At 36.1% G+C, this 14916-nt stretch overlaps 1 protein-coding gene across 25 annotated transcripts in view; it reads right to left on the bottom strand.

Moving 5' to 3' along the window:
• AFDN (afadin, adherens junction formation factor) overlaps nucleotides 1–14916 on the bottom strand; it is a 119206-nt gene that overhangs the window by 62704 nt on the left and 41586 nt on the right. For 21 of the 25 annotated variants that reach the window (XR_005604267.1, XM_039569699.1, XM_039569711.1 and 18 more), the window contains exons 7-13: nucleotides 12272–12383; nucleotides 11731–11898; nucleotides 10311–10355; nucleotides 5309–5403; nucleotides 4299–4561; nucleotides 2720–2789; nucleotides 479–594 (exon numbers count right to left, since the gene is read on the bottom strand). Coding sequence is in view for 24 of the 25 variants with exons in the window: in XM_039569699.1 (XP_039425633.1) it covers nucleotides 479–594; nucleotides 2720–2789; nucleotides 4299–4561; nucleotides 5309–5403; nucleotides 10311–10355; nucleotides 11731–11898; nucleotides 12272–12383 (869 nt within the window). In the remaining variant the exon portion in view is untranslated. The remainder of the gene's footprint in view (nucleotides 1–478; nucleotides 595–2719; nucleotides 2790–4298; nucleotides 4562–5308; nucleotides 5404–10310; nucleotides 10356–11730; nucleotides 11899–12271; nucleotides 12384–14916) is intronic. The other 4 variants (XM_039569708.1, XM_039569717.1, XM_039569710.1 and 1 more) reach the window with 1 other exon arrangement.

The following is a 14916-nucleotide window of genomic DNA, read 5'->3' as shown; positions in this document are numbered from 1 at the left end:
CTGTCCAGTCAGGTTTTAAGTACCTTCAAGGACAGAGACTCCACACCTGCTGACAGCAGCACAGTAGACATAGCAATGACCTGGTTATTTCACTTTCCAGAGTAAATCACATTAACTTGCCACTGACAAATGAAAATTTTAAGTAGTTGTACTTTTGTTATTGAAGACATTTCATATGACATGCCTAACAACAAATCAACAATGTGACATGACTATCAGCCTGACTTTATAAAAAGAGAACCACAAATAACAGATTACTGAAGCAAAAGATTAGTTTTTTGGATTTTTTTAAGCATGGTGAAGTTTTTTGCTTTGGTTGTTAATCCTAGGGTTTACTTGGGGCGAGATCTCAAAGGAACTCTCATTTTCCATAGGGGAAAACCGGATCATTTAAAATACTTTAGTGCAGTGCTTGATCTATGGGAAAAACATATCTGTTTTTTGGATTCTGAGAAGTAATGGATCCCACGTTTCCTACCTGCTGTCCTGTCTGCGGTAATCCTGCTGGTCTATTCTAATCATCGGCTTCACCATTCCTCGCTCGGCTGTGCTGGATGCGGATGATGTCCTGTCACCGTCCAGCCTGCTGGTGCTCTAATTCAAAACAGCGGGACAGGTGCTTAGCATGCAAGCACTACATTAGCCAGTATTTGTGCCTAACACCACTAAAATGAAGTGTCAGTCTGAGGCTTGAAAATAGATGGGGAAACAGAAGAGGGGAGTATGGCACAGAGAGCGACAGCTCAGCAGGCGTTTTCACCACAGTGAAGCACTGAAGAGCCTGCTTCCAATTCAACAAACAAAGGCCAGCTAGGAGCAGCTCTTTGTTAATGCACTGCTAGAATTTATAATGTAGCTTTCTAATATCTTTAATAAAAAGTTGCATAGCTACCACAAAATAAGAATGAGTTGGGAATTAAAACTTTAGGTAAGAGACAAAGTTAAATATATTTACAAATTTAAAACTGGCCATGCTCCCCGACTCTGCTCCTGCAATAGTTCCAAGTGCTTACACTACTGATCTGTAACATAATTTATCCTGATTTTAAGGAAAGTCTGATCTGCCAGGCAGTACAAAATTTCCAACACAAGAAGGGGCAATTCAAACTGTGTTATTTTTTTATGTAACACTTAATTTGTTCTCTTTTGGTGTCCCATGCTCCTTAATAGGAAGCTTTTAATTTATGATTTCTAATTCAATCAAACCCTATCAGGAATGGGGCAAACATGTTGCTTTAAGCAGCAAAATAAATAGAAATTATTTTCAGCATAAGGAATTGAAAACAGGACATCAGTAAAATATGAAGTGTTTCAACATTTCATAAGAAATTTCTAGGACTAAATAATTTGCTTCGACATAGGAAAACCTGCCAACAAGTGCATCTCAAAACAAGGGTTTGAACTAAATCACTTTTCACCACCACATCTCAGAGAACTTTCATTAAACTTACTGTTACCCCTTTTCCAAACAGAAAAGCAAACTTAGAAGAGAGCAAACGTTAGAAAATGAGTGATTCATCAGTGATTTAACAAGATGTCGTACACATTCTCAAACAGTACAACTAAAAAAGAAACTAAACTTTTTCCATTAATCCCTAGGTCCACTAGAAGTATTTTTCTAATGACTGTGAATAGGATATGAAGTATGCTATATAATAAAGCCAGAAACTCTTATTCTGAGAAATTTTAAGCCATTTTATTAGTTTACAAAGTTTCTGTTCCTCCTTCTAAAATATCACTAAATAAATTCTTATCAGAAGTAGGTAAAGAACACATACAAGATAAGAGAAAGCACTATCACAAAGCTACAAAGAAAGTAGAGAAACTGAATCAAAAGACTGTGGTAAGAAAACAAGACTAAAAATACATTCAAAAGCTATCAGAGTTATTAATACCTACACTGCTGTATTAATGCCACTAAATATTTACAAATATTTCAGTTTTGTAATGGTAGAAATAAAACATAAAAGAGAATACATTTCTGGGAAGATTACTACATCTCATACTGCTGAAATAATTCATTCTCTCATTTCATCTGAGGCATGTGATCATAGCAAGTAAGACATTAACCATTGTGTCATTTACTCTATTTGTTTGCTCCTGGAAAATGCAATTCTGACACAAAATCTAGTAACAAAAAGTGCAGAAAGAAAGCAAGAAAATATTATCACCTCATAAAATGTTTATGACTGCAGAGACAGTTTGCTTAGTCAGTGTGTGTACAGGAGCTCTATTGAAGTCTACAGTCACATCCATTAAATTTTAAAAGCCTAGTTAAATTAAAATTGAACACCTTTTCACATTTTATATAAAACATTTATTTACCCCATCACACATGACAACAGCCATATGCTACACACACAAGGTAACAATGTACCAGTTCTAACAAGAATCTCTACCGAATGTAATCTGCTTTCCATAAGTCAAATTGGGGAGGAACTACTTCAGGTTTGGAGAGTTTCCCTTTCTAAAAAATGTTACTATTCTTGACATGAGATGCACGCCCAGTGCCAATACAAACTGAAACAAAAGGGTTTTGGGGAAAAAAAACCCCAAAACTAAAATAACAAGGCACGTGATATCTGAGCCCATCCACAAGGAAAAAATGGCTGGCGAGACTGATGAATTGGCCACACTTCCCCAAATACTACTGATGTTGTAATTTTGATTTAACTTATACATGCCCTTATTTATTGCTAACTTAGTCATAATACAGTACCTTGCTTGCTGGTAATGCTGTTCCACTGTGAATATCTCCCTCCAGATCAAATGTGGTTTCCTGGACAGCTCTATAAGCAAGATAACATTTCCAGTATGTTTTAGAAATGGTATCGTTAAACATTTAACAAACAAGGAACAAAGTAACTAAAATTAATAAATTAAAATTCAAGGGTTATACCATGAGTCCAGTTAATACTAACTTTTTTTAATACTGCAATAGTTCTTTATACTAATAATTCTAAAAATATTTATACAGAATTTCATTTGCAAAAACAGATTCTTAGCTAATTTCCTCCCAGTCAAGCGAGAAAACATAAATACACATAAAAATAATACACATAAAACATGTTCATGGCATTGTATTCACTACAGTAGACTAGCTACAATTTTTTTCTCAGCTCTTTAGTATTAAATGTACAACATAATGTAAATAATTCATAAATCATAGTAATACATATTACTATCTCCTTAGTCCAAAGATTTTAAAAAATATTTGATTGTTCAAGCTGCAACAGCCCTTTGCCATAGATTTTACTGTCCAGATAAAGCTCTGCAGTAATACAGTGCTTTCCAGTTGACTGTAAACCCCCAAGAGCACTTATTTATTTATCTGCAGGCTAAATGCAGAATGAACTCAAGATTTCAGCGAGAATATTACATGACAGCCACATGGCTGGAAGTCTTCCTGCAGACAGGGCCTACAAAAAGCATAGTGTCCTTCCATATGAAAATGAAGTGGAGAAAAAATGAAAATGTTTAAAGCATGCATCTATATTAACTCAGCAGATAAGCTTCTTTTCCTAGGTATCTTTCTCTCACTCATCTCCAAGCCAATTTGTTACTTTTCTAAATGGCATTATACAAGAATGTGTATATTAACAATAGTAGCCTCATTTGGACCCAGAGAAGACAGAATGTTGGTTTTTTCCCCTGCAATACAAACTGATTTTAAGATTGCTTCTTCTGAATATTTTTATAGCCATTGAACAAACACTTGCACTCCTACGAGTCACTATATCTGTGATCAGTATTTTTATTATGCCCCCATGACAAACATGAATGAAAAACAACAGGGTGGACTTCCAGACTGCTAGTCCTTGCAACACAGAAACTAGAGGGTAAGTAATCACGCTATAAGAAGTTGTTGTTATATTGTTATATAGTTCCCTGTCTTCACAGTCTCATTTCATGATTACGTCATTTCCAATTCCTTTTAGTGGAATTGTGAAAGTTATAATCCGAGAAAAAACAAAAACCAGACTCTCTGAAAATATTCAGCAAATTCTTGACTTTTCCTGGAGCTTAGGTGAACTGTGAAATACAGGAAAATAACGCATTATAGTGTTTTTCACACAGAAGTGAGCATGAGGAAAACTTTTTCATTATGAAGTACTCAAACAAGACACTTGCTAATCCTACATAAAATCACAAGGTGGAGCTCAAGTATTAAAATTATATACTTAACACTTTAAATGAGTTCACACTCTAGTCACTGGCCATTTATAATGCTCTCATTCTCTTTTTTTTCCCAAGGCCCCCCTTCTAACCTCAGGAGGAAGAAACTAAATCTTACTCACCCAGTCTTGTGTCTTGGACCTTTGACCATAAGACTTGCATCAGTAGATCTTTTGGAAATAATATGGTCCTGAGTAGGATCCACAAACTTAAACACATGAGAAGACCCAAACTGAACCTTCATTCCACTTTGCAGCATGGTGGTTTCTGAAATACGCTGACCTTCCACATAGGTTTCAGCATCAATGCTTCTCGGGGTAACAGTAACAACTCCATCCATATTAGTGAGGTCACAGTGATGAGGCTGAATTCCTGGACCAAACAACTGGGAATAAAATTAATTAACATAGAATGAATTAAATTACACTGCAGCAGAAATAAAAAAAAAAAGACTAAGATATAGCTTACCCTATTTACAAACTAGAAATTTAATTTTGATTATGAATTTAACAAAGATGAGTGGTACTAAAATCAGTGAGTTTCACTTCATTATTCAATGCAACAAAAACAATAAAACACACATTAACTAACATGTCCAGCAGACATCCCTTGATGAAAAATTTTTCACTCTTTTGGTCATATACTGTTTTCTTCCTCTTGCTGTTTTATATGAAATCTTGCAACGCAAGTAATTATAAATCAACTAACTGCACTGACATGGACCCAGGGTGCTGTAAGAGACTCCCCGGCATGAGCTTCATACAAATATGCTTGTTTCATACTCTTAAAAAATCTTGCCTCAAAGAGATTAAGACTAGGACTTGAAAGTCATTAAGCAATTACAAAAACACTGATATGCATCATTTGATCCAGTTACATAAAGGAAAACCTCATTTTAAATAATAAACCCCTTAACTAATAAAAAACTTTAATATAATAACAAAATCCTTCTCTTAAATCAAGAGTGGAAGTAAATTAAAACAGATAATGACCATTAACACAAAACTGCAGCAATATTTTACCCTTCGAGCTCTGACAGGTATTCACAGAATATTTTATTAGTTTCCACAATTACATATAACACACCAGAGATCAGATCTGTACTGTAATATGAATCTGCTTTTTTCTGTACCTGAATGGAATTGTCATCAAATTTTTCAGTTCCAACTTCAGTGACACTTAATTGTAGACGATAAAGCTTTGGCTTATCTCTGGAGTCAGAACCATCTGTACAGCAAGCAACAAATATTAATTTGCAAGTTGATAAAGGTCAAATGTTCACACAGTATTTCTTTATCACCTCAACTTAGTTCAGAATAGCAGTGTTCAAAAAAAAAAGGAAAACCTGGGTGACATTCTTTCAAGATTGTTGGGAACTTGATTGTTCCTCGTAATGTAAGAACACTGAAAGTAGAGAAATCCTACTTGGAGCAGCTCTTTTCTACAAATGCAAAGAACAAAGTAATCAAGAACTACTATTCTGAACATACTCTGAAAAACCTTCTCTATTTCCTTAGTAGTTTAAGCAACACAACAGTTTTTGTAAATCTCTAAGATTCTATATGGGTATACCAGTATGGGTTTAGAAGATTAAGAAAATAAAACACCTGCAAATCCCTACATTAGTAATATCTATGGATCTTACTAAAGTACACATTATCAGCTATATCTACTGTCAAGTGGTCCACACACCAAACTGTTTCTAATTCATCAGATACTGAAATAGAGCAACATTAAAAGACAATCTCACAAAATGTTTACCTGTGAGAGCTTTAGTCTTAGTATATAGGACTTTAGCACTTCTGGCCTTATCTTTATAGTTCCATTGACCTATATTTTTACCTCTCAGAAAATGAGGTAAAAAATAAAGTCCAACTTCCTACTCTCTTCAGAAATACATACTGTTCAAATAGAATAAAATTTCACAAAATCCACTGGACATACGAAGTGTACACAATTTAGCTGGTGCCTTCACAGGCTAACATAAATGGGTTTCGGCATACATATAAATCCTCCCCACTTCCCAAAAAATCCTACAACTTTTAAATACTGGTGGAAACTGAAGTAATACTGTCATTTCTGACTTCACTCCAATCCCCTCTCCAAAGCAAAGCTGTAAAAAAGAGAGGCTGCAAGACAACAATTGGCTTACCTATGGAAATGAACAATGATTTTGAATCATCCCCAAAAAAGTGTTAGAGAATGTTATTAAAGCCATGGCACATACATTGATACGGTCTGCACTAGGCTCCTAGTCATCTTCAAATTTTTAAGTGGAGTCAATATAAACAGAAGCTCCATAAATATAGCTGTAGACTCCCAGCATTACTACCAATATCTGTTTATTAAAATCAGAATGCAAACCACTTAACCATGAAGTGGAATTAATAAGCTTCTCCCAGATTGGATGGGATGATATTGGGACATAAAGACACCAGGCACAGTTAGACCATAGACTGGTACTGTAAATACTGAAGTTAAGTGCTGATACTATAGTAATATGCAGCTACTGAACACAGAAACACTATCATAGCATTAGTATGTCATCCACCACAAAAGAAGCACTAATCATAACACCACTCACCCCTCAAACATCTTTCAGGTAGAGGCATAAACCTTTTATTAAATCCCTGTATTTGAGTCTTAGAGAGGCATACATTTAATATCATTGTAACCCAGAAGAGATAATGCTAGTAGAATGTCTTCAGCAATTTGAATTGTGTGCAATTTTAAATACTTAACAATGCTAAATCAGAAATTACATGGCTGCATCTTCAGTATCCCTAAATGCAGACATGTAATAGATTACTGAATGCATTTGGCTGCTTACACCAAATTCCATAAATTTTTATTATGTCTCCCCACAATTTACACATCAAAACCTAGAGTAGCTCTTTCATTTATTTTTTAGGAATCCAAAAGTCAAGTATTTTCTCCTCCTACCCACATCCTAGTTTGGTAAAAGTGGCACCCACGTGTGTGTGTGCGTGCTCTCACTCAAGAAATGTATTTTAGTATCACAGTGTTTCTGCTGAGGCAAATTCTCTGCAGTGTCCATTGTGACTAGAAAAACACCTTGTATTAAAACCACAGTACTAGATACAAATGCAATTTTTTCTCCCCACAAAAAGGAGAAAATTTTAAGGAGTTACTCAAAGTTATTTGGGTTATTTTTTATATTCCATCAGCAATAAAAGCCAATTTCTACAGAAAAAGGTATCTTAATCTTGAAGATAATTACAACAAATCCTAAGAAGAATGAAAGGCCTTTTTGATCTAAGGGAGGGATGCAGGAGGGAAGGAAGGTTGTGCTATACTACAGTGTAAACAATAGAGAACACAGTATCATAACAGTCACCCCAGGACAACCGTATTTCCTGTTTGTCAACAGCTGGAACCTCACCTAAATGGTATTTGGAATGTCTTCCTTATAACTCACTACAGCAGGATACCCATTCTGCCATACCTGGGGCAAAGGCCCTACTCCCCAAGCCATGACAGTCCATGAAGGCTGATCTTAGCAAAGGACACAATACAAACAGATTTCATTACTTGGTTTATGCACCTAAGAGTCACCATCCACACTTCAAACAGTAATGTTATAAAAAACTCTGTAGTGAACAGGAGTGAATAGTCACCATAAGCACATCAAGTCAGTGGTTTGCAACACAAATGTGTATTTTTTAAGCACTAGAAAAAACCAAGACAGGCCACCCTTCATATATGTTTTAAATGTGTTAGTTCACCACTAAAAGGTGAATCATACACCACTTTGAAAATTATAACTTCAATTGATTTCACTAGTCCAATGCTTGAAACAATGCTGGGAAATAGTATTGACTTAGCACCAGACTGAACCAAATGATGAAGATCAGCTCAGAGGAAACAAATAAGCCCAAAGTTTAACAAAAATGGCCACACAATGGACTTTACCTATTGAGTTAAAATTAGTTAAATTTACATTTGCAAAGCACATTTCCTGTACAAGTGGCTGACTACTAAGAGTTTAAAAACTAATAAGCTTAGGAGATGGTTGGGCAGATCTGAAATACCATGCTGAATTCAGGAGATAATTCTACTATCAAAGTTCAGACGAGATGTGTACTGCCAGCAGAAAGAGCCAATAGTAAACATTTTTTTATTGTAACAGACAACAAAGGTAATGTGCAAAAGTGTTACACATGCCGTACTGCAGTTCTGTTCCCAGAAAGAAGGTTGGCCAGGGAAACACCCTGGCTAAGGCTTTCCAACTTCTCCAGCCTCCTGCAATTCCTCTTTCCAAGCTGTTATAGCTACATGTCCTCCACATCTCCCACTGCTATCTGTTCTACAGCTCAAGGTTGCTCTTTTTTGTGCTGAAGCAGGGAAAAAGCCTTATGGGTTTGCCTTTTTATTTTTTATTTGTGCTTTGTAATTTTAATTTCAGGCTTGTAGGATCTGAGGCTCACATCTAAAAAAATGGGGGTTTGCCATTTTTCTTAGCCTTTAAATAATTATGATTGAACAACTGAAGTTATTAACATCCCTGAAGTCATCAAAAGCCATATTCATAGATAATACAGACAGAATCAGCCATTCAAAGTGCTGCTGAATGTCACTTCTATTACTATCAGATTCATCTCAGTTTAATGGTTCATTCACATGACGTGGGTACAGAGACAATTGCTGACTGCCACATTTACAGCCACAAGCTACTGAAATGCATCCTCTACCATACAGAATCTAATCTTCAGAAGTCAATGAAACAGTCGTACAAACAGCAACATCAGCAGCTGTGGAGAAGTGGAAAAACTGGACACACTTCACTAGCAAACTTCCTAAATTTGTGCAATTGCACAGGGCATGAAAGCGAGTCTGCTACGTCCTCCTGCAAAAACATAAACAGCCACTGTTTTGACAGGAGGACATTTCTACTGGAGTTACTTCTGTAATAAATTCAAGTATCCTAAAGTGATTTTTTTTCCAAAGACACAGTCTAACTCCAGAGTATGAAGACCTCTTTTTCACACACTGAGATAAAGATTTAAAAAACTATTTTTTTTTTCCAGTGACATGTAACCAAATTTCAATCTTCCTAGTTAATGGTCAAGTGTTCCTGCAGAGCCCATCCATGCTTTTTAGTTCAGCACACTCAATGAAAACTTTCTGCTCTCTAGAATAACAATGTTAATGGAAATAGAAGTCTGAATTCAATTCACATAACTGAGCACTGGATTCAAGTTTGAATACAGTTCTTCAAACCCCAGTATGGTACTCCACAATCATAAATCACTCCATAATCATAAAGGAAAGGGTGAGCAACACTGAAAACCACATGCAGTTCTTCTATAGCAGTCCAGGAAATAAAGTGAGGAAACAAGAAAAAAATGTAAGAAAAGGAAAAAATATTTTGGTACACATTTCACAATGAAAAGAAAATGGCTTTGTATTCTTGTCTATTTGGTCAAACCAGAACACATCTGCACATTACTCTACACTCTAAGAAGAATTAAAGATCCATAACAATTTGTACATTAGGCTATCAATTTCAAACACTACAGAAAAAACTGAACAAGTCTCTACTGTCTGAAGTGCTAAATCTTTGACATACACCACTAATGTTAGACAATACCACAAACCAGGCAGCAGAAATACCAAAGGACACCATGGAATACCAGGGAGTAGAAACTGAGGTCATTTTCCCAGGGGTCCAAACACTATTTCACATAAAAGTCATCACAGATTTCATCCACTGGATCAATACAGTCAAACACTGAAAAGCACAGTTAAGTTCCATGCCATTTACCCAATACATGTTTTAACTATGAATTCTGCAAACAGATGGATCAAAGAACTTTTTAGTTCTACTACAACACTGCTTGTACACCACCCTCTGAAATTTAGCTGTTAACCATAGCTCCAAGGTTGAACTCTTTGGGTAACAGTACATTCATGATTTATCTGATATTTTTTCGCAGATCAAATAATTACATGGCAGCTGACAAAACAGATAACTACTTCACAGAAGCAGTCCCTTGGAAAAAAACCCTTAAGACAAATAAGATAGTCCTTCATTTGTCATAAAGAAACACAAGATTTACAGTCGGAGAAGTTTTTAGTGACTAATGAGAGAACAGTATCAAATACAGCATTACCTTCGTAAGCGTGATAGTTGTAGTAGGCAAAGTGATTCCTTCTCCCTGGGGTTAGAAACACATGCAGAGGACCCAGGTGAAGGCAGCACCAGCAGAACAGATACCATGCAGAACATGCGGAGGAGGGCAAGAAAAGAAAAGACAGGAAAGGGTGAAACCGTAGCCAGACAACACCTATTCAATTTGTAAGGATGAAGCTTATTAACTCTTTCAATTTTAGAAACTGTGTAGAATATAAAGACATCAGTACTACAAAGCTACTGAATGAAACAATCCTTATTGTTTAGAGAAGTGACAACAAGCTGTTAGAAGAAAAACACGAACAATAGGTCAGTCCCACAGGCAATGTGTGAAGCTCAGCACACAGCGCTGACACCTGCGGCACTTCAGACTGGGTTTACTCTCTCCGTTAATGGGCGTCTCTCGCCCCTGCCAGAGCACAACATTTTAATACTAAGCACTACATCCCACAAAGAGAACAAGAAAAGAAATCAACAGTACTACTAAAGAACCCAAAATATTAACATGCAAACCAAACCTCAACCTGTAGAACATGATAGTACATTTCATATATTCTGTGTACTGATAATTTCATCTGGATTTAAAATAAACAAACAAAACCCCCACCCTCTTTGACCATAAATTTAACCTTTTTTTTGAAGTTCTGATCAAGCAAAGGTTTCAGCACCAATTGCCAACCTTGCTTCCCAAAAGGAACACCAGCAGACTTCAAACAGTAACATTTACTTGAATATCTGAGCGTATTCAAGTTACACTTAATAGGAAAAAGAGATGTATATAAGTCAATCACCAAAAAATGGAAGTCCTTATCCAAATCTATAAACATAAGGACGATAGATATTAAGAGCATAAGTTGTGTATGTTTTATCAGTAGTTGTGCTATACACAATCAATCCCTCCTGGCTGTCCTAGATCATAAAATTAATTGCAAATTACCACAAAGCCCAGAGAGTTCCAAATATGACAAAATAAAACTCAGCCTTGCCAGTGATTTGAAAGTTCCATATAGGCTGAAAAATGCTTAACATCTAAGTTTGATTTAAAAATTCATGTTCTTATCATGTTCAAACATGTGGTTTTTCCATGTATGGCACTGTCAAATACCAGATATGCTACAGTGTACTTGTGAATGCAAAGCAAATCAGATTTAAGGTTAGTAAATAATTTCTCCCCTTTTTTCACTCCAAACATTTGCTGCTAAGATTTTGATATTACAGCAATACACAGCTCTACCTTTAGTTAGCTCCAATTCAGAATCTGACATCAGAAAAACAAATCATGTGGCATAGACTTCCTGCCACATCAACTTCCTTGTGCTTACAAAGAAAGTCTTATTTTTGAAAAATCCAAATGACTATATAATAATGCAATTTAGATTATTAAATAACCAGAATTCTACCTGGGCTTAATTCTACCAGGTATGGTAGTTTCTCAGGAGGAAGACAAGAGCCATAGCCAGACCCGTCAACTCTTTCCTTCCCCTTTAATGGCTTTCCATCAGTTATCTTCCTGGTTTTCTTTGGGACATAATCAGGAGGCCGCCTTTTCAACTGGAAGACCAGTACTCCTAAAACACAGCATTATACATCGTTTGAGTCACACTGCCAGTGAATAAACACACAACCAACATCTGTTAATCTGCAAAGTGTCCCATAGGATTACTTTCAGCTTACTAAATTCCTGTCACTTCTTTAATTTTTCAGTATAGTGAATAATTTAGAAACTTTAGGATAAAATGCAAAACCTTTCTACTACCTAATTATGTAATATTACAAACAGTGTATAATGAAACAGTAAATAACTCTAATACTCCCTAGTATTTTAAGTGCCCAAAACCAAAACACGCTGGAATATATGTTAGAACTTCTTCCTTTACAGAGGATCCACAACATGGCTTACAACCCAAGGCACAAAAATACCTTAAAGGTTTTTGGACATACCTTTATCACTAGGCCACTCCCTGAATATCTGCAGTGGACACTCATCATCATCAAGAATAGTTTCTTTAGCACCTTTATCATCAGAGTGCTGAGCACCAGGAGGCAGCACGACCTAAAAAAGAATTAATCAGTTTTCAGAGCCATTAGTGGACAATTAGAACATTCAGGGTTATATCCTCTGATTACTTTCTTTGCACATGTTGTTTATAACAAGAGATAAGGCCAAAGAATTCAGTAACTTGGAATGCATTTTGTTTTCCAAGATTTTCTAATTCTCCTCTCTTGCCTCTTGCTACAGGTTAAATCACACTTCCCAGAACACCAAGTAAGTCTAAAAAGCAAAGAAAATCAAGTTATGCTTAAAGTAGACAAGATCATCTTTCAGTAAGAAAAAATCATTCCAATTTCTCATCAGCTAAGACAAAAAAAGAAAAAAAAAAAAATCTGTGGAGATGATAGTCAAAAACCAAAACTGAACTTTCCATTTTTATTTCACACATTGGAATCAGCCTTTCATTTTGCTAATGCCATTCTGCTAACACAACATATCTGTATCTTTAGAAAAGACACAACAAGCTGACAAAGACTATGTCATACCTCCTGCATCCTTGTCTTCCCCTAAATTTACCTGGTCTACAGAAGGGACTAAGGGCACAACTGGAGTATTTCAAACAATTGCTTCATGCTGCCTAGCTCTGAGGAAGAAACAAAACCCTTTTGGAACAGAACTACAGACTGTTCCTACCTTTTACAGCTATATCCTCACAAGGCAGAGGAAGGGGGAAACCTTGATTCATGAAATCTGATCTTAAAGGAGACACAGCCTGTAATTTCATGCAATACTGCTCCCCGCAGCAATCAAGAACAAGTAACAATGACAGGCAGTATTACAGTTATTAAAGACAGATCTTTCAAAGCTGAATCAAAAAATAAAATAAAATACATTGTACTCCCACATTTGTAATCCTAACAATGTTATTTAAATTCATAGACAGTTCTATTTTAAACAAACTACTCCAAATTATTTCCATCTCTGAACTACGACCAAGATAAGACCTTCTGAAGTGATGCAGCCATTGGCTACAGCATCCTTCTATGCTGCAGCCCTCTAGAAACTTTCCACTCTCATTTGTTCCCTCCTTTCCACACCCTTTTCTGTGTTAACCAAGTTCCCACAGATCCACCTCAAACATCCTTTCATCTTCTTCCAAGCAGGAAACAAGTACATTTAAGATCAAAAGTATGTAATCTCTAAAACATTTTCTATGCAAAACTGGGCTAAACATAGGACTAATTAAATTATCTTTAATTAGATTTTCAAATAGACAAAATATTATAAAAGAAGGAAAACATTAAATTGTATAAACCAGAGGGAAACAGAAACACATCTACAGTCAAATCTTATCTTGCCAAGCCACTCTATTTCACATCTCAGATTTTAAAATCAATTATACCTACAGGATAATTAGGTTAACACTGTGTTTAAAGCTATATTCAACAAGTAACAATCTCAAAATTCCAAAGCCCTTGACACAGAAGGTAACCAGTTACAATGCAAGAAATACATGCATACCAGAAGCTGACCAATACTGAACTGGGAAGGAAACCTAAGAAAAACCAAATGCAGTGAAGCCAGAGGAACAGAGGAGATACAAATGCACAGGTGCTATTTGAACCTGATACTACTTCTACCATGGAACTTGGATAAGCACTGGTACTCAGCGCTGGGTTTAAGGGCAGCAATGGTGAAATAGACAAGCACTGCTCCCCTCATCCTCCCTGCCAGTCACCATTCCCCTCATCTCTTAGGAAGCATGAGCTGGTAACTCAGACATACCTCACTTTAAAAAGGTCTGTGACCTAACCTGTAGGAAGATACAAAACACCACGCATGTGAGCTCCTGCAGGCCAGGAGGCTTCTAATCGTTATGATGCCATTTTAGAAAACACCTCTGGTTTAGGCAAATGCTGCCTCAGTGCCACCCACAAAACTGGAATTCCTACATTGCAGAATAATGGAAAAGCATGGTAACAAGTCTATGTAATGCCTGGGTTTTGGCTTAGGGGTAGAGATTTGCTTGAGTTTTTCAAAAGAGATGCACTAAAATATGCTTTTGTGAATTTTCATCTATACAGGCTGCTGAGATCAAGCACAGACATTTCACTGATTTCTGCAACAGAGATGGGTCAAACCAGCCTAATATCACAAGTTTTGGAAGCAGTCTATAAACTGAACCAAACACAAAACTGAGAATTAGACAAAATACACTCTGCTTCATCACGAGTCTACTCTTAAGTATATATAAATTATCATAAAGTCATTCCATTCTATATTTATTAATTTAAAATGCAGAGAAACATGCAGAAAATACAAGCTAAGAAAATTTAAATGAAGACCATAGCAACTTTGGACTTAAGTTCCAAAGCATTTGTTGGAATAAACAAGTAAGGGAGTATAAAGCCCCCTGTGATAAGTAATATATAGAGATCAAGCGATCAGACCCGTCCATAGTAAAAGTCTCACACAAGAAAAACCCCATGCTGTAACAGGTCTTCAACAAGCTCTTCTGTCATTTTAATGTTTTTTAAGTAAAAACCCTCATATCTACTGTTTATTTTGAGTACATCTGCTAATTGTAATTAAT

The sequence above is a fragment of the Corvus cornix genome, chromosome 3, assembly GCF_000738735.6.
Source record: "Corvus cornix cornix isolate S_Up_H32 chromosome 3, ASM73873v5, whole genome shotgun sequence".
In the NCBI taxonomy this organism is placed as follows: domain Eukaryota; kingdom Metazoa; phylum Chordata; class Aves; order Passeriformes; family Corvidae; genus Corvus; species Corvus cornix.
This window is presented reverse-complemented; position numbering and strand designations above follow the sequence as displayed.